Source organism: Pieris napi, chromosome 19 (genome assembly GCF_905475465.1).
Source record: "Pieris napi chromosome 19, ilPieNapi1.2, whole genome shotgun sequence".
In the NCBI taxonomy this organism is placed as follows: Eukaryota; Metazoa; Arthropoda; class Insecta; order Lepidoptera; family Pieridae; genus Pieris; species Pieris napi.
In genome coordinates this window covers 2167671-2187179 of record NC_062252.1, presented here as the reverse complement: position 1 = coordinate 2187179, position 19509 = coordinate 2167671, and the positions used below count along the sequence as shown (strand labels likewise).

Genomic DNA, 19509 nt, shown 5'->3' with positions numbered 1-19509 from the left:
TATCAACCTAGATAATCTTTATAGTAAGCCTTTTTACACAGCTTTTCTTTAATGCATTTCTTAAATTTATTAAAAGGCAGAGATAAAAGAGCCTCTGGGATTTTATTAAAAAAGAGTATCCCTTTTCCCAAAAAAGAGTTAATAACTTTAGATAGTCTAGTACGGGAAAATTGAAGCCTGCGTTTGTTCCGAGTACCCATTAACATTGTGCGTATGTTCTATTCTAGTAAACTTATCACTATTTTTCTATACATACATACAAAAATAGTGATAAGTTTACATAAAATGCATATTAGAAGTGAAGGTTGAATTTCGAATTCTTACTCGACGTCCGATGAAACTATGAAAAATAAGAAAACCATCATTTTGTTTATTTCAATGTCTCTTATTGTGATTAACAGTACAATTTTCGCAAGTGTATTACGATTCCGCACGGACGCATGCTACGTGCCCGAAATATATATTATTTACGAAACGTAAGGGTCAATGTAGTAATTCGTAATCGAAATGTCACTTTATTAGTGTCGTTTAACACATTTGTTTTACTATGATGCCAGTTAATTATAAAAAAAACAATGGCGCTACAATCTGTTTAGTTCTGGGCCTTAGATTTCTGAATCTGTTTCGTGATCATTTGTTTTTCTAATAGCCATAGGTATAGTCTTCTATGCCTGACAATAAATATTTTGGGGTCTAAGGCATGCCGGTTTCCTCACGTTTTCATTCTCCGTACGAGCCAGTGTTAAATGCGAACATACACATTGGTGCCTCTCGCACTTAAGACCTCAGAAATGGCATACACTTTCCTATTTTTTATTTGAAGTACTAGTACTAAATTTACTATCTCTTTTCATCGCAGCGTAAACACAATTTGACAGAAAGAGACGATAAAGTAATTGTTTTTAGGAATAAGGTGTTAAGAATATTTACAGTATCTGATGCAGGCGTCGATCAACAAAAATCAAGCTACAGGCGATTTCGTATCAAACTTTTTTTATAGATCAGGGGTCATCTGACGTTAAGTGATAGACATAGACACTCTTAATACAAGAGCTCACGTGTGCGTTGCCGGACAACTCAACATCAATAATTTTTCATTACTAAATCTACAAGCACGAAGCCTGCATCGACAATATTGACTTTTTGTACTTGATTACGATATCTTAGAAGAACCAGCTAAAGTAAACACAACTATCCTGAAGTTTTTTTTTTAAGTAATTCAGGCGAAAAATAAGAAGGAGTAAGACGAGCTGTCCGCCAACCTCCAGTAGTGGTAAGGCACTTCAAGAAGAAGAAGAAGGCTAGTCTACTTGATAGTGCTTCCAAAAGATACAAAGATCACTGTAATAACTGGTAATAACGGGTGTTAACCAAAAATCTGTGTCAAAATGTATCCTTACGTAAGTTGAGCCTTCTACCGTGTTGATAGTTCTCATCAATCTCTCGTGACTGACGAGTTAACATAGATATAGTTTATTTTATATATACATAATATATATGTTTGACCTATAATGGTTCAGTTAGTAATGTAAGATGAAAACTTAGCCATAAAATAATGGGTAAGTCCCGGGTAATAATAGTCCAGGGTAAACGGTGTTGGTAGAAGGAAACAATCCTGGTAGGAACCCTTATACCCGTCCACTCCTGTTAAGCAGCGACAGCGGAAGTTGTCCAAATGCAGCAACTGACTGAGAGAGACTGACGACCAACCTCCAGTAATGGAGAGGAAAAGAAGAAAATAAGTCTTCTTTTTATAGCAAAGTCTTTTTTTGCAGTCGCCGCAATAGCGTAGACCAACAAGACCGTATCACAACAAACAAAACTTCCTTCCATTGATCGTAACCCCTTCACGGGTAAAAGCCTCCTCCAGCTATTACCAAATATCTCTGTCCAAGACTTTCTTTCTCCATTCGCTTCCTGCTAACGTTTCTATTTCTCTATCCGCCTTTTGGACTAACCAAATGATAATTCCTATATCAAAATTAGTTAAGCAGTGACCTATACAATCTTATCTATAATAATTGGTTAACACGATTTTATAACATGATACGTAATGTTGGTGCTTTTCCTTCATATTACTAATCAGCCCAATATGATAATATTATCGGCCAGATTAAATGCGCTTACGCATATTAGTGGTAATAATATTTTGATTTTTTACAACTTGCGCGTACTAGTTTTTTCAATCACGTTATTTGTTTAGTATTTTTACGTTTTTGAATTTTTGAGCAAACAAAGTACAGTACGGAGATTGCAATAACTACATTTTGTCGTTATATGACATGATTCGTGCTTTTTGGTTTTTATGAGTGTTATTGCCGAACAATAATAAAAGTTCTAAACTTTTTTAAGCCTTCCACACTTTTCTTTTATAAAACAGGGAGCAAATGGACATTATCAATGTCAGAGGGCTCGCGAATGCGTTGGCGGCAAGAAGAATTGGAACATTTATGAAGAGTAAAGCTTTCTGGCTGTACTTTATCGTGTGTTTTTTGAAATTATACCTTTTCCCTGACACGGAACATTTGCGGCGACTATATTCCATGGGATGGATCACCTGGTGTCAGGCTGCAAAACTGTTTCATTCATTTTTATGTCTTACTTGAACTTGCTGAACATTTTATCATGCGTTAAATAGTTTCAAGTCCTCCCAAAATGGCATTTAAACTAGTTTCCAAAGCTTCTATTTTTCCTATATTTAACTTAAGCAGAATGCTCTAATATATCGCATAACAACTACTTTAAACTGTTTTAATGCAAGTCAATGAGACTACAATCTTCAACCATGAGTCACATAGCGCTTTTCGTTTGTGATCATTAGAAGGTTAACAGCTTTAACCTCTTCACTCTGGGAACTGAACCAGCGACTTTAGGGGTTCTATTAACAACTCCTGTAACGATGGCAAGAGACAAATTTCTGCATCATTGGTGAGTTTTATTTTTGCGTAATGAATGAAATTAGATGCGTCTCCAAACGTATAGCGGCGGTCAACAGGTCAAAACACATTTTGGGTCACAAAACCAGCGGAGCGAGTGTGGTGGTAAGGTTTTGAAGTTATCTTAAACTAACTTTAATTTCTGTCATTTGTGAGCGTTAAAGTAACACAAGTTTTGGAGATTTTTGACTCCCCCTATGCAACTCCGTACTAAGCTAACCTAAGCCCTACCTCCTCCCCCCTAATAAAACGTTACATGACCTTATTTTTACCTAAAAGTTTTTACGTGTTACGTATTTTTACCTAAAAGTTACAATTATGTGGCGTCGACTAGAAAGCCGCTAAAATACCTTTTTTATTGTATGATCCGCCCCTATGAAGCATAATAGCGTTTTTCAAGAACTTTAATCCCTGAGGTCGTAGATTCGATCTCCGGCTGTGCACCAAACCTTTCTATGTGCTCATTTAACACGCGCTCATACAAAACAAAAACATCGTAAGAAAACCGGCTTGCCTTAGACCCAAAAAGTCAACGGCGAGTTGACAGAAGGCTGATCACCTACTTGCCTTACTAACAAAGATACAGAAATCTGAGGCCCAGACTTAAAAAGGTTGCAGCGATTATTTATTTAATACAAACGTATAACGTTATTATAAAGCGAACATAGCTCCACTCAATTAATTTTCACACGCATTACATTCGAATAATAGCGGGTTAAAAGATGATGACGTGACAATTTATAAAACGGCCTTCCATCCAGCCGGTAAATGAGTCTCTTCCTACAACCAAGGACTGCAATCGTGAGAGTGAATCTGTATTTCCGTATTCATTTGAACTTTACAGTGATCAAAGGTTTTTAGCAAAACTTGATTTTGGCCAAGGTGTATGTAAAGTTGAAAAAAATTCTATAAATAATAGGTGTTCTATAAACTATAATAAACTATAAACCGTTTTGAAGGAGTAATCTATCTCGAGCAGTGTTGGCCTAGTGGCTTCAGTGTGCGACTCTCATATCTGAGGTCGTAGGTTCGATCCGTGGCTGTGCACCAATGGACTATCTTTCTATGTGCACATTTAACATTTACTCGAACGGTGAAGGAAAACATCGTGAGGAAACCGACATGTCTTAGACCCAAAAAGTCGACGGCGTGTGTCAGGCACTGGAGGCTGATCACCTACTTGCCTATTCGATTTAAAAAACTGATTTATTTAATCTATCTCGAGACGGGGTAAAGACAGAAAGGTACTAATAACGAATAACAATGAATATTATAACGCTTGTCACGGGGAACAAATTTGTAATGTTTTCTGATTTCAGTAATTTTTTTCAGAACTTTGGTTTAATATTTTATTATAAAAAAACACAAGGATGACATTATTCTACGGAAATTATTTTGTGCATAATGTAATACTCGTTTAACTAATTTTAATTTCCTGAAAGAGATAGCAACAACCATATAGTTTTAGTTTAAAGTGTAATTCTACCAAATTATCACAAAAGTGCAACAGTTTAAAAACAAATCAAGAATGGTAGTAATATATCTCTGTTTCACGAAGGTCGTTATCTTTTCCCGCAAAGCGTAGTAATACATTATTACGTTCTAGACATTCGTCAAAATGTGCCGTCGTTACGTGCGGTTACTGTGTCGTTCGTAATTATGTTTAAACAGTGAAACAATCGTAAAATGCTTTTGATCTTCAATCTAATTAGATATATTACTGTAATGTACATTTAGTTATTTCTTTAATTATTTACACTTAATACATAATAACACTGTTTCTAAAAAAAAAACTTTCATTTGATATATATATATATATATATATATATATATTTGTATGTGTATGTGTAAACGGGGTTCCTGTTAATTCATACTACAACACTACAACATAACATACATACATACATACATACATACATACTACATACTAACATAATCTTAGCTAACCTACTAACAAAATCAATATTTTTGGTTACTGTAATAAAATAACTACCAAGTATTGTACAACAGTAAATAAAAAGGCTTATTATATTATTATTATTTGTATATGTAATGTACTTAGTATACTAGTAATAATAGCATTACCTTCTTTTATTTTTCCTAAAATGATTTTGCTTTTACGACTTTGTTCCCGGGGCAAGTGATATTTAGTTAATAGATGTGTGTAAGAATCTAAGAAAACTAAATTTTCCATGTGTGTGTGAATTTTGTACTCTATAAAGACCTTATTCAGAATGCTATTGAGGTAACCCTCCCCGTAGAATCACATTCAGGAAAAACTAAATTTTTTGTTAAATGAGTCATCATAAACACAAACAAAACAGTGTTTATTATATGATCGAGTTTTAATGTTTTTAATGTAAACCTTTAGATAGTGAATAAACTCATAAATTAATCATAACTATGCAAACACATATTACGGTATTATCAATTAAACATCAATGCGAACCGCAGTTTATGAATGAAGACGCAAATACACAAGCTATTATATGCAAATTTTATCGTAAAATCGTCTTAATTCCTTCCACTAATAGACGGAAAATTGCTTGCATCCGGTATCACTAAGATACGGCCGCAACCTAGGTTTTATTACCTGATGTAAATATCAAATAACCACTTGCGTAAGAATAAAAATGGAGAATGATAATATAAATAAAAATATTAATAAAGAACTTGATAAAGGAAATATTAACGATAATGATGACCTCGTTCAAAGATTTCATCAATTTTCTTTAAAGAAATTTGGTTTTGATTGCATTGGCTATGCTGAAATTAAACCATTGGTCCACAATCTTCGAGGAAGGCGACCTAATTAACGCGAATAAAACCATGGGTACATCTAAGGTACAAAGTCTGGGAAACACAATTAGACTTAAAGGAAAGGCAAACTCCAAATTAAGACTTTGAAGTTTGGAAAGATTATCTAAATACTTCATAGATTTATTTCCTATATGACAACTTTTCATTTAGGTCGTAAACTTCACTCAATGGATGTTTGTGGAAATGGACTAAATAACGATTTCTTATAGGAAAACTAGCTGACCCGGCAAACGTTGTTTTGCCATGTATATTATTTTTAGGAAACGTTGTTTTAGTTCAATTTAAATAACTATCTGCTATAATAAAAATAAGGGTTGATCGTAAAGAGCGATGCGTAACGTTTCTCAGGAAGATCTGGGAGCCGACTCCACAGTTCACTAGTTTTTTTTATGGCTCTGGCACGGTTTGTGCATTAGCCAGCGTCAAGTATGAGATTTTTATAATTCGTGCTTTTTGCCGTAGAAATTCGACCAAGTCCTCCATGTACGGTTTTTAGGCACTCGCCCGGTAGCGCACAACCCTCCCAAAGGCCGAGAACAAATTTTAAATGAAATTAAAACTTGCCCTCGAACCCTTACCCCTCACCTAGCTGCCACTTAATAAGACCGCTAGGCTATGAGGCCCCAGTTCACTAGTTAAAAGCAAAATAAATAAAAAAATACTCACTCTTTCTTATTGTTGACTACAATGACTAGTTTCACTTTCCGAGGGCCCTTGGTCATTTTGCAGTTATCCTTGCTTTTGTCCACCGGGCCCTGGTTTAAAATTTTTAACAGTGGAATGTTTTCGTTAAACTAACACTAAAGCCGAATGGCTATTGTCTATAGTCACCTCACTGACATCTTCACTATCTCAGTCCACTGCTGTTCCGACACATTTCACTTAGATCACAGGTCACTTGTTCAAATCACTGTAATACTGTTCAATGCTTTGGTTTCATCGCTGCTGTCAAAATTATCAAATTATCAAACATGATAATGACGTAATAGATTACATGATTGATGGGTTTATGTAATCATTACATACATTTATCAAAAAGGCTCTAATTTCATTAATCGTAAAGAAAATAACACATTCATGAATTTTAAGTATTTTTTTTATGTAAGGGGGCCACAAACGTCTCATCTGATGTTTAGTGATACCGCCAGACACCCACATAGCCAGAGGGCTCGCAAGTGCGTTGCCGGCCTTTTGATCAATTTTTTGGGATCTTTTGTAAACCAAGAATCACGCTTATAACTCAAAGAGTGGCAGGTGAGAATAGGAGAAAGATAAATAAAAAAAATGTTATGTAATAAAATGGCACACATATGTAGGCGCCGTCAAGATTTCTGAATGATGAATGATGATGCATAGCGACATGAGATTATAAAGATTATGATAAGAAGTTATCTGTGATACAAAAATTTCTAAATCTTAAGAATACAAAACTGACGCAGCCGCAGAGAAGGCGAAAAATAATAATAGGATCAAATATAAGTATTTTTCCAACTTTGATTTTGTTCAAGTACGCAGGCGCTAATTAAAGATTTTAGTTGGCGCCTGGTAGATAGTACCGGTGACCCCAGAGCTGGTGCTTTCCTCGCTCAACTAATAAGTATCGAGGAAATGATTGCCGGCGTTGTAGGTACACTGCCACAGGGACTAAACTTTTTAATTTCCTATCTACTAATTACGATTTAATAAATAGAAGATTTCAAAAAAAATATAGTAACTATGTAGGTTAAAATAAAATACTGTATACTTGTGTGTTGGAATTATCAAACATCTTCAATACAATCAGTTAAAATAATACTACCAAATACTGGTACAATATACGTCATATCACATAGCATTTAATGTCTCCATTTATCTTTGTAATTACTTAGAAATTAATCAATCATATACATTTAATCTAAATCCTTGTTACGAAGCAGTAAATACATCGCGAGATTCCGAATTTGTTTATAACAGAATCTGTTTAGATGATTTATTATTGTATTACAATAATAATGGGCGTTTCAACCCAAAACGGCGTCAGTAACAATCAGATCAATTTTTATTTCTAACTAGCTGGCCTGGCGAACATCGTACCGCCTAACAGTCAATTCTTGATTTTTTTTAATGCTTATTCTGCTATTCGGGACACCGGTCTAGCTAGTAAGATAAAAAAAGAAAGTTGATAAGACAACAAATACATTTTTTTTTTAAATAAAAATTTACCTTCCCGGAACCCCTCCACTAACACTTGAACTTTATGATATGGTATTAAAGTTCAAATTGACTTTTAAGTGTTATTACGAATATTTTGTATGGGAATATAGAAAAGTGTTGTTTTAGACTTTTTCACTGAATTTTTTTTCTCTCCGTAGGAATCCTCGTAGGTACTTCAAGGAATATTATAAAAAAATAATTGGCCAAATTGGTCCAGGCGTTGTTGAGTTATACTAACACATTTTGCGATTCATTTTTATATTATAGATGTCAGTCTATCAATTATTTCAGTTAAACATTTATAAAACGTAAAATAATATAATCGAATATTATGTTAAAACTAGCTGATCCGGCGTTGTTTTGCCATGTATATTATTTCTAGAAAGCATTTTTTTTGTTCAATAAAACTATCTACTATAATTAAAAATAGGGATTGATCGTAGAGGGAAGAAAATTAGGGGTTGTATGTATTTTTTTATGCTGTCATAAAAAAAAATGTTTGGGAGGGGAGACTCCTTATCATTTAGGGGTTTGAAAGATAGATAGTAGCCGATTATCAGACTTACTGAATATGCATAAACAATTCATAAGAATCGGTCGAGCCTTTTCGGAGGAGTGTGGGGAGGGGAACGGGAAAATTGTGAGAATTTTATATATTAAATAAATCAACTCTTTTAATATCTCTATGATGAGCTAAGTAGGTTATTATTTATAATTTCGTGTTTAATAAGGATCTGCTAAACTATTCCGTCTCCTTCTAACTGATTGTGTTTATGATGTGATGAAGAGAGAGCAGTTTATATATATATTAACCCCCGACAACCTTCAATCATGAAAGCTCAGGGGTACCAGCTTAGATGGTTTCTTTATGTTAGATTAACATTTAGTAAATACACAGATTTGTACCGCAAAACTAAAACAGCATATAACACTTGAATCTTCATAAATTGTAGCTTAGAACCAACTTGAAAAATCAAGACTGGACTATTCGTTGCCACAAACACGTCTTACATACAAGGGTGTGTTTTACTAAGAAATTTATTTAATAAGAAAGAGTACTCGAAGGCGTCTTAGATTTAATTCAAGCAGAACTAGACCTTCCCTTGATAATATTAAAGTATATAATGCAATATTTTCTAGAAGAGATCGAGAAATTAAATCAATTTAGGTCGATTTAAAATCAATTGTTCCATGTTATCTTATATTTTAGTGACGTAAAATCATTTGCTACAATCAAACCTTTACGTCATATCTGCAAGTGATCATATCTTTTAACTAGGGACTTTTAATGAGAGATTAAAATCTATACTGATATTGCAAAAAAAATAGTTAATAAATTATGTAAAATAAAAAAGTCAGTGGCTCTACAACCTTTGGCGGTCTGGGCCTCAAATTTCTGAGTCTATTTAATGATCATTTGTCAAACTAATAGGCAAGTAGGTTATCAGCCTCTTGTGCCTGACACACGCTGTCGACTTTTTGGGTCTAAGGCAAGCCGGTTCCCTCGCGATGTTTTCCTGCACCGTTCGAGCGAATATTAAATGTGCACATAGGAAAAAGTCTAGATATTGGTGCCGGGGATCGAACCTACGATCTCAGGGATGTCGCACGCTAAACCCACTTGGCCACTGCTGCATAAATTATGTATATATTATAAAACTTGGCGAACTCATGGGACTTCTTCGATAGAAAAAGCTTAGGGGTTGGTGTTGCGCAGGCTACCAGACTACAATGATGCGCAGCTACCTTTTTTAATATAGGCGGTAAACGGGTAGGAGATGGTGTTAAATCATACCGCCCACGGAAACTCACATCGCCGGCATATTAAGATTTGGTACACTCCAGAATTTGTCCATCAAATTTATTGAAGTTCAAACAGAAACTTCATAATAATAAAAAATAACTCAATCATTAATTTTCACGAAAATAAATATAATTCTGAAAATTGACTATTTTTTAGAGTATTTATGGAATATACTGAAATATACGTTTAATTAGTAAAAGACATGACTTTAACAATAAAAGAACATCCCATAAAGTTAGCAATAAAATATAACATTGTTGATCTTATTGTCTATGGTTTACCTACTCCACGTATTTTAAACATTTACATTATTAACTTAACAGAGAGCAATGTTATATAATACAAAAACCGAACTACTAAATTTTGTTTATGTTAATTGATAAATAAAAAATTAAAACACGCGATAAAAAAAACTATCACTGATAATTTAAGAGCTCGTTGTTCGTAACTAAAAGAATTGTATACCAATTACTACTAGCGACGTGAATTGTATGAAAAAAAGGTCCTTTTTTCATACAATTTCATGTATATGTTTAAATGTAAATACCCTCTTTTCCTAATTTTATTAGAGCAAGTTGTATGACTTACAAATTAAGTAAATCCTAATAAACGTGGAGTATATTATCCACAACGAAATTTTAAACATAGGTTATCTAATATATAAAATTCTCGTGTCGAGGTGTTTGTAGTTAGAACTCCTCCGAAACGGCTCTAACGATGTCGTTAGAGCCGTTTCGGAGGTAGTCCACCCCTAAATTATTATTTTTTAATTTTAGTTTTTTTTATGAAACAGCATTAAAAAATACATAAAACCCCTAATTTTCTATTTTCACCCCTCTACGATCAACCCCATTTTTTTATTATAAATGATATACATGGCAAAACGACGTTTGCCGGATCAGCTAGTAATATATAATAATAATTAAAAATTGATAAAACTAAAATAGATTTAAAAAGTTTGGTTCCTTTGGCAATATACACATATACCCCTTAATTCGTTTCAATACTAAATATTTCTTTAATTCATAACATTAGTGAGATTAGCTTTATTAATAAGGCTAGAATTGATTGTATTCGATAGTGCATTTTACGTGGAAGACTTATGACAAAGTAACTGTTTTTTGTTTCATTAATATAACAGGGGGCAGTATGCTCACCTGACGTTAAGTGATACTACCACATCGACACTCATCGCAAGTGCGTTGCCGGACAAACTTGAGTAAATCTATATATTTAATTGAAACCAAAACAAGACAAACTAATTGTAATGCAATTAATCTCAAAAACCTTTGATAAGAAACGTTAATAGGTAAGTGGGTTGTGCATTCTACTAAGAAATATTAATTAGAACAAGAAAGAATGTAAATATGTACAATGATATGAAGGTAAATATATGTAACACGATAAGATAGTATCATTAAAAGGAAAAAAGTATTAAAAATTGCATTAAAATGATTTAAATGTCGTATACACATAAACCTAGCAATTAATGTGGGATTTAAAGTTTGTGTGTTTCAGGTTGTTAATTATTTTATATACAAGTATTTTTTTTACATACTAGAGGGAGAGAGAGCGAGAGAGACAATAAACTTTGACCAAAAGAGCCACCTTAAGTAGTCTGATAAGCAATATTTAGACAGCATATCTATATTTTTGGATGTTATAAAATCTCTATGTATTATCATGATGGATTTTATAACGCTGTCAAGTGATAAGAGGAACAATGCAAGGTTTACTACAACATAGTACATTTTATAAGATATAAATAACCAGTAACGAATGACTTAAAAGTACTAAGTACCACTAATTAAGTCTTTATACAATAACACTGTAACTATAAACTAACCCAGAATTTTTATTCTCAGAGTAATGTTTATAGTTCATATAATGTCCAGATTTGGCCCCCAGCGACTTTTTCCGGTCCGGACATTATGCTACATTCGTTATATATCGCTCTCAAAGGCAGCGTGAATAATCAAAACAAATTCTATAAAAAAAAAACTATGTTAGCCTACCTGTTCAGCTCACCAACACAAGACAATAGCCAACGAATGAAAGTAATATTAAAACAATCTTGTTAATATTCGAATAAATTAATTAAATATGTTTCAGTAATAATTTTATTTCAATATGTTAAAGTTTGGAAAAACCAAACTTTTTAAATTTGTTTAAATTTTCTTTTTATAAATATTTAGGTACTTTTATTATTACTATGTCGGTTAAGAAAATTTTAAATACTGTATGTATGTTTTATTTTATTACTAATAAACGTTATTAATGTTTTATTTAAGCTAATATTAAAGATACTACAAACAAAGCAGCGTATAAAGCTACTACTACTCAATAGTAAGTCCATATAAATAGAATATATTTTGTGTAAACTAGGTTATGAATAATGCAAACTGTTTGCTTATATACTAAGGAATTATATAATTAAACATTTATATAATGTTATATTTAAACATATAAACATATTTTGTATAAATATATAGATAAAATTATCATACCATTAACTCTCAAAGCAATAAAACCTAATTCATAAAAATCCAGACAATCAACCAAATTTACGTAACAATATAATACTGAGAAGAAACAGCAACGCTACAACCTTTTAGGTCTAGGCCTCAGGTTTCTGTGTACACCAGTATTTCTGTATGCATAATTATTTCTGTATACACAATTATTTCTGTATAGACAGGTGACCAGCCTACGGTGCTCTTTTGATGCGTGCGTTTTCTTTCACCGTACGAGCGAGTGTTAAATGCACATTGCACACATAGATAAGAAGTCCAGTGCTCAGCTGGGGTTCGGTTCGAACGAACGACCTAAGGATACCTCGTACAAAGCTGATGCATTGCAACACTAATTATACCCATATATTAAACACTGAATTCATCCATCAAAGTTAGCAAAATCTCTTATGTCTAAACCTCTAAAGCACAGCTACATCTGTAGCTCAATAAAAATTAACTTCATTTATAAGTGTATATTATTCCAAAGGTTTTTTAACATAATATTAAGATACACATACTACAGATTATAATAAAATATCTAAGGCCGTTAGGAAATTCAGACAAGACATAAATGATAAACTATCATGCTAATCTGGACGAACAGTACATGTCAAGTGTTTTGATAGATGCGTGATGATAGTGCTCAAGGTGTATTAAATGTTTAAAGAAATAGGAAGAAACCGAACACGAACATATAAGAAAATGTAATGCCATAAAGCCAAGATTACATCATAAACAATAACATCTTTATTCTATTTAATAAATGTTATTTCATTCTTATATTCAATGCCCCATAACGGGGGACTGATTGAATATGTTGAGGATAGATCAAATATTCGTTCGTTGAAGGCAATTGCAATAAATGTCTTTATTTATATTTGTGAGATGTTGCCTATTGGAGGGCCCGCCTGTTCAGGAGATGCCTGTTTAGCCGCCGCTGGAATGAACCCATATTACACTATTTAGGGAAGATTGAATTGGGCAATGAGTTCCACTCATTGTGAAAACTCACAAGAAATGACGATCCAAATCGTGTACTCCAGCTTCTAAACGAGCGTAGTTGGAAATGGTATGAAGGAATCAGGTAGAGTAATTCAAAGTAGAATGCTCTGTATTAATATAGAAATATGTACTGGGTATGATTAATGAAAGACCTTTATACAGAAGAAGACACAGTGACACATTTGTATCAAAGTGGAAGGTGCAATTAAAATATCTAAGAACTAGAAACACTCTACTAAAAGTTCAAGAAAACTACATTGAAATCCCGACCAGAACTAATGCACACAAATCGAAGTTATATTTTTAAATAACAATCACAAGTGAGCAATTAAGCAGAACGACGAAAATTTCGTGGACATTTAAATAAATTACATAATGAGACGTCCTCGAAATGACTTCATTTTAGGTGATTGTCTTGAAAAATGTCTTCAACAAAATCCTAAGTCAGTAATGATTTACAATTAGGCGTAAGTGGACTGACGATTTCGAAAAATAACCATAACTATAGGTGAGCAAAATGTTTCGTGAATACTGATTATAAACAAAGTCAAAAATCATTTATTCATATAGGTAACACAATGTACACTTAATAAATTCTTCTAATTTTACATTTACTGCCAGTTCTCAAATCAAGGGCGTAGAACGGAAGAGAAGAACTGGCAATAAACCTACACCAAGACTTCATATATTTTGTCGCATCTATTAGTTTACAATTTAATCTGGTTTTTTACGATTCATTATTTGCACTTGACATAACAGTGACATAAAATAGCAGTGTTGGCCTAGTGGCTCCAGCGGCTCTCATCCCTGAGGTCATAGGTTCGATCCCGTGCACCAATGGACTATCTAAATGCGCATTTAACATTCGCTCGAACGATGAAGGAAAACTTAGACCAAAAAGTAGACGGCGTGTGTCAAGCACGAACCTGCTTGCTATACATTGACAAATGATGAAACATACACAGAAATCTGAGGCCCAACTTAAAAAAAGGATCATCGTAGTTTGTCACATACATATGTATGTTTTCTAATGTTCAGCGGCAGCATAAAAACACTATATGTAAAATTATATCAGAGTCCAAATGCAACTTGCGAAAAGGAAGCGTCAGTTTCAAACATAGTATAATTAAGATTTTTCTATTGTGTGCGTGGGGAATTAATACATATCGCTAACAATCTCTTAATTAACTTTAATTTAACCTTTTATTTATGCATGGATTCTGAGCTTTAATTACAATACCATCACGACAACCCTAACATGAAAAAAACGCGCATCAAATCAAACGAGGTCACTCAAATTAAAAAACTAAATAACCATTATATAAACTGTCTCAGACGCATCTTATCATAACCTTGTAACAAAATCACTACTCTCTATAGATTCGATCCGTGAAGATAACATAGAAGCGACAAGCGGTGCAAATTTTTAATGTATATCGCTACATGCATTACTTACGCGAAAACACAATAACACTATTTCATAAGTAAAGACCGTAGCGTGACCAGGTAGATACGTCAGGTCACGTCAAGCGACAAAGTGGCACTGATTACCATTATCATGAAAAACAATACAAATAAGTCAGATAATAATGAGAAACTACGATAGTAGGCGATGGTAGCTTGACGCGTACGGTGGGTTTACGGTGATGAATGCAAAGTTTTACGATTTTTCCTGTATGAGTAAACTTTCTACAACCAAAACGTGCCGAAACTAATACAATAGCCACGAAACTCGGGGAGTGTTTTGCTCAATAGTTAGTAATTTTAGCATCTTATGAGCGTGTCTAGATAAACTATAAAAATGTTCTTTTATGTAAAATTGGAATGCAATGTATAAAGTTTAATATTAACCTTCACTGAGACAAGACTGAACGCGATAAAGACTTACTGTGGACGTCCTCTGCCCCATCTAGGGGTTATGGAACATTAAGTCAAGTCACGGAGATATTGTGAATTTAAATAAATGTATATAATGTTTATATATTTCGACCAACGTGGAAGAATTTTAGCAATTAGATAATACGAAACAAAATGTCAATAATGATTATTTAAATTATGATGTAATGAAGCCAAGGTATTTGATTATGTTATCTTAATTAATTGTAATCATTTACGTCAACGTGTACCACATTCTTGATGCGCAAAATTTTGTATGATTATGTTATTGTTTGCCTTCGCTTAGAAAACAATGGAACAGCGACGTTGTTACTGTAACTATTATTTGGTGGCCTATACGGAATAGAAAAAAATCGAGAATGAATTTGGGGCAAAAAGTCCCTGCGATTAAGGAATAAAATATTATTAAAACTTGCTACATATTGAAGCTTAGTTTTTACCCCCGTCGGATTAATTTTGATAAATTATCTATATATGTTGCGTCTGTTTGTTCTTGTGTTTTTCTATATACGACCGTTTTCAGCACCATTATTTATAAGTTAGCAGCAGTTTTATTCCAAACAACTGAACTATGTTTCGTCGTTTCTACAGTTTGATACTAAACCATTGTTTTTTTTAAAGAGGTAAAAATGCGTTTGCGCAGGCCCGCGACATGGACAGCTTGATGCGGGGTCTGTGGAGCTGGGTCTACACTTAAAGCCCTCTCCTATTTAGAGGGGTAGCGATATCGTACCTCTCACTATAAACACCCCAGCCCTCCACACGCCTTAAAGATGCGGTCCGGGGTTCGCCAAGGCGTACAACCCAAGGGTACCTATCTCCCTTCATCTTTGTCCTAGTTTTAATTTCCGTGGAAATAATCGCTTCGATAAAAAAAAAATCAATAAAATAGATGCAGAAATGTTTCTGACCCAAACCCCATTTTTGTATTACGGGATTTCAAACTTAAATTACACAAAGTAGAAACTCAGAAATTGGCATCAGCTAAAAGTGAAATCCTTGAATTGACGTATAACGAAATACATTTTATATGAAATCGTGATTGAAAATGTTAGCGGGTCCACTGAACGTGGTTTTCCAATTTATTTGTAAAAACGAGGCTAAATATGTCATGACATAGTTGCGTATGCCAAGTTCGCCATTTGCAATATATGAAGCTCAATTTATTTATTTTTAAGTCCTACGTATGTTATGCTTTAAAGATACAAGAAAATATGACGTCACATCAATTATGTTGGAACATAAAAATTTCCAACTAGCAAGGAAAAAAACACTAGCAAATAGTAAAATATATAAACTTAATTCTCAACAATAGGAGCGCATTTAAAATAGCCTACGTCATATATCCTTTAAAAAAAACATAAATTGATACTTATGAAATTGGCGTTTTGTATGCGAGGAACAAAAAGTAGACTTTTTTTTTATAGAATATATTTAATTAATCAAAGTATGTACCATTGCTATCTGGTTGGTTGGTCATGGTTTTCACAAAACAAATGCACGAGTAAATAGCTGTATAAAATTGAATTTGGAATTCCTATCCAAAGAGGAGATATTTGAGGTCAAAGTGGCCAGTACGACAAAACGTTAATTTATAAATAGAAAATTAAAACAAATTTGAAAAGTTTGGTAGCTATGGCAGCGTTTAAATGCTGGCAATTCCTGTATTGCGATACTTATTCGTTGAGGAAAGCACCAACTCTGGGGTCACCGGTACTATCTACCAGTGTGTACTTGAACCCCACGGCCCAAGCGTCTCGAGTCCAAAGGGAACAGAGTCAAAGTTGGAGAGATATGTATGTAAATGTGATATATTTATTGCATTTATGCCTAAAATTAGAATACAATTTATAAGTCAGAGCCGGAGCGGGGAGTCAAATCCACACGTAGACTTCGCTAGAGCCATATTAAAGCACTAAAGCTCTCTCTAAAGAACTAAACATAAAAACTAAAACGTTGGAAGGAAGTGGAAGTTGTAAGTGTATTTTTGTGGTATTTTTTTGTGAAATTTATGTTCACCGTAATTGTCATGTATATAAGAATAGATAGATTGTAACTTATGTATGATGTGGTGCACTATAATAAATAAAAAATTACAATAATCCACGGACGTCTTAATACTAGTCGTAATTTCTACCAATCGTATAACTTTCTATACAGTCCATCTGCCCGTTTTTCATCCTTATCAGTATTATATCGTCTTGGATATTGAAACCGTATTTAACGATTACATATGTATAGTTATAGATATAATATACAATTTGTATATTTTAGGAGATATGAGATCCGGTACTGTTTAGTTTAAATAGTTATACAACCAAGCATTTACTATAATTGAATGCATCGTGACCGCTCGCTTTGCACCAAGCGACGTGACTAAATCGAATCTTAAGTAAATTGTACAAATATTACATGTTCACTGTTAAATATTTGAAAAATCTAATAGATTTCACACATTGTTGCTATGACGTTCATTATAAACATGTTTATTAGTATTGTATAATAATTCAAAGTTAATTTCTTTTTGTTTTTTTGATTGGACAATTCACACCAATTGACCTAGTCCCATGCTAAGCTGGTGAAGCTTGTGTTATGGGTACTAGGCAACGGATATACATACATATTATAGATAGATAGACATATAAATACATATTTAAACACCCAAGACCTAAGCACAACACCAAATGCTCATCACATCGATGTTTGTCTCAGCCGGGGATCGAACCCGGGACCCATGGATTCGCAGTCAGGGGTACTAACCACTAGACCAATGAGCCGTCAAACTGAGCTTTACGTCACGGCTTAGACATGAAACAAACTTCTTTAGCGCATTGTAAATTTGGAAAGAAGCATGCAAATTACAACGACAAGTGACAAGCAAAGAAACACATACATAAGAGCTAGAACAGATGTGACAGACAATTTCATTAAGATAGACCAAACGAAATGGTGATGGACCGGTCATATGCTACGGAGCCCCCACGAAAAATGGAGCAAAATATTGACGGAATGGTACCTTAAAGTCGGAAAACAAAGAAGAGGCCGTCCACGCAAAATATGAGAGGACGAATTCAAATAAACAGGCTACAACCGGAGAAGAGTCGCAAATACTAGAGAACAGTGGATAGGGTTGGAGGAGACCTTTGCCAAGAGGCATACCGAACTCCGACCTGTAGTGAAAATATATTTAAAAGATCACAGAGGAAGAGAAGAAGAGAATTATTATTATTATTAAAAATGTACATCATCTAAATTTTTCTGTAATATCTCTTTGTCATCCCTAAATTAATAGATCGGAAAAGCCAAGAAACTCAGTACTTTCAGCAATGTTTAATTGCCATATAAAATTGGAATTTAAAGTAGATATTTTAGTGTATTTAGACTAAATTATAAGGAAATTATATTTTTAAATTATAGAGGCTAAAAAAAGTTATTAATGTTAGTAATAAACCGCTGCTTTAATTAGAAAATCAAATTGATTTATTCATATTGCTATTATACTTATAAGTGTACATTATAATAATCCTTTTTATTATGTATACGTACGTTTCCTTTCTTTCTTTCTCAACTACCTAATATTCAAACTACCAGTCGTAATTGTAACCGTAGTATCCTATTTACATATACTTGACAGTGAAATAAGGACATTACTGGCCGTGCAGTGGTCTTACAAATAATTAGCTATCCAAGCAAATATTGTTTAAAGTACTGCGATATATCTTAGGAAATACGGCGTAGGTATAAAAATATTTTTTATATATTTACTTCTAAAAATAAGGCTTTTATCTCGTTGATTGTTACTAAAATGCACAAGTGCACATGTGATAAGCTATCAAAATCCGTACGACCTCTAAGCCTATGTATGTCAAGTGAAAGATATCGTGTTAAGATTTCTGTGATTTCTACAGTTCACCTGTCGACTGATAAAATGTAAAAATTATTAGATTAAAATGTAATTATGTCGGTATACCTTTATTTAAAATTGGATTGGTGCATATATTATTTTGTCATTGATTATTATTATTATGAAAGCGACATCTCTCCAGCATCATCTCCGCTGATTATAAGAAGACAAATATTCAATATTTAAGAATGCGTGAGTATAGTCCTCAAATAAATATAATTACTTACAAAAGCTTCCCAATGCTCGACACACAGATACACTGATACATAAGAAAAATAAAATACAAGATTTAATGTGACAAGCACTTATAGGCAAATATGACAAACACGAAGAGAAAAAAGAATATATCGATTTATAAATTATAGAAACTAAACTATCTAAACTATATAATAAAAAATAAAAAAATTAAGCAAATGACGTTTTAATACTCAAATAATTCAG

General features: G+C 33.3%; 1 protein-coding gene across 6 annotated transcripts in view; it reads right to left on the bottom strand.

Moving 5' to 3' along the window:
• The window catches only part of LOC125059135 (transcription factor EB), a 94860-nt gene that overhangs the window by 16928 nt on the left and 58423 nt on the right, over positions 1–19509 (bottom strand). Inside the window, exons 1-2 of one of the 6 annotated variants that reach the window (XM_047663370.1) lie at positions 14725–14819; positions 6423–6698 (exon numbers count right to left, since the gene is read on the bottom strand). The exons of 1 other annotated variant lie outside the window; for it this stretch is intronic. In XM_047663370.1, the coding sequence (XP_047519326.1) occupies positions 6423–6478 (56 nt within the window). In that variant the 5' untranslated portion in view covers positions 6479–6698; positions 14725–14819. Of the gene's footprint in view, positions 1–6422; positions 6702–14724; positions 14820–19509 lie in introns of those variants that run through there. 4 more of the 6 variants (XM_047663369.1, XM_047663368.1, XM_047663367.1 and 1 more) reach the window with 4 other exon arrangements.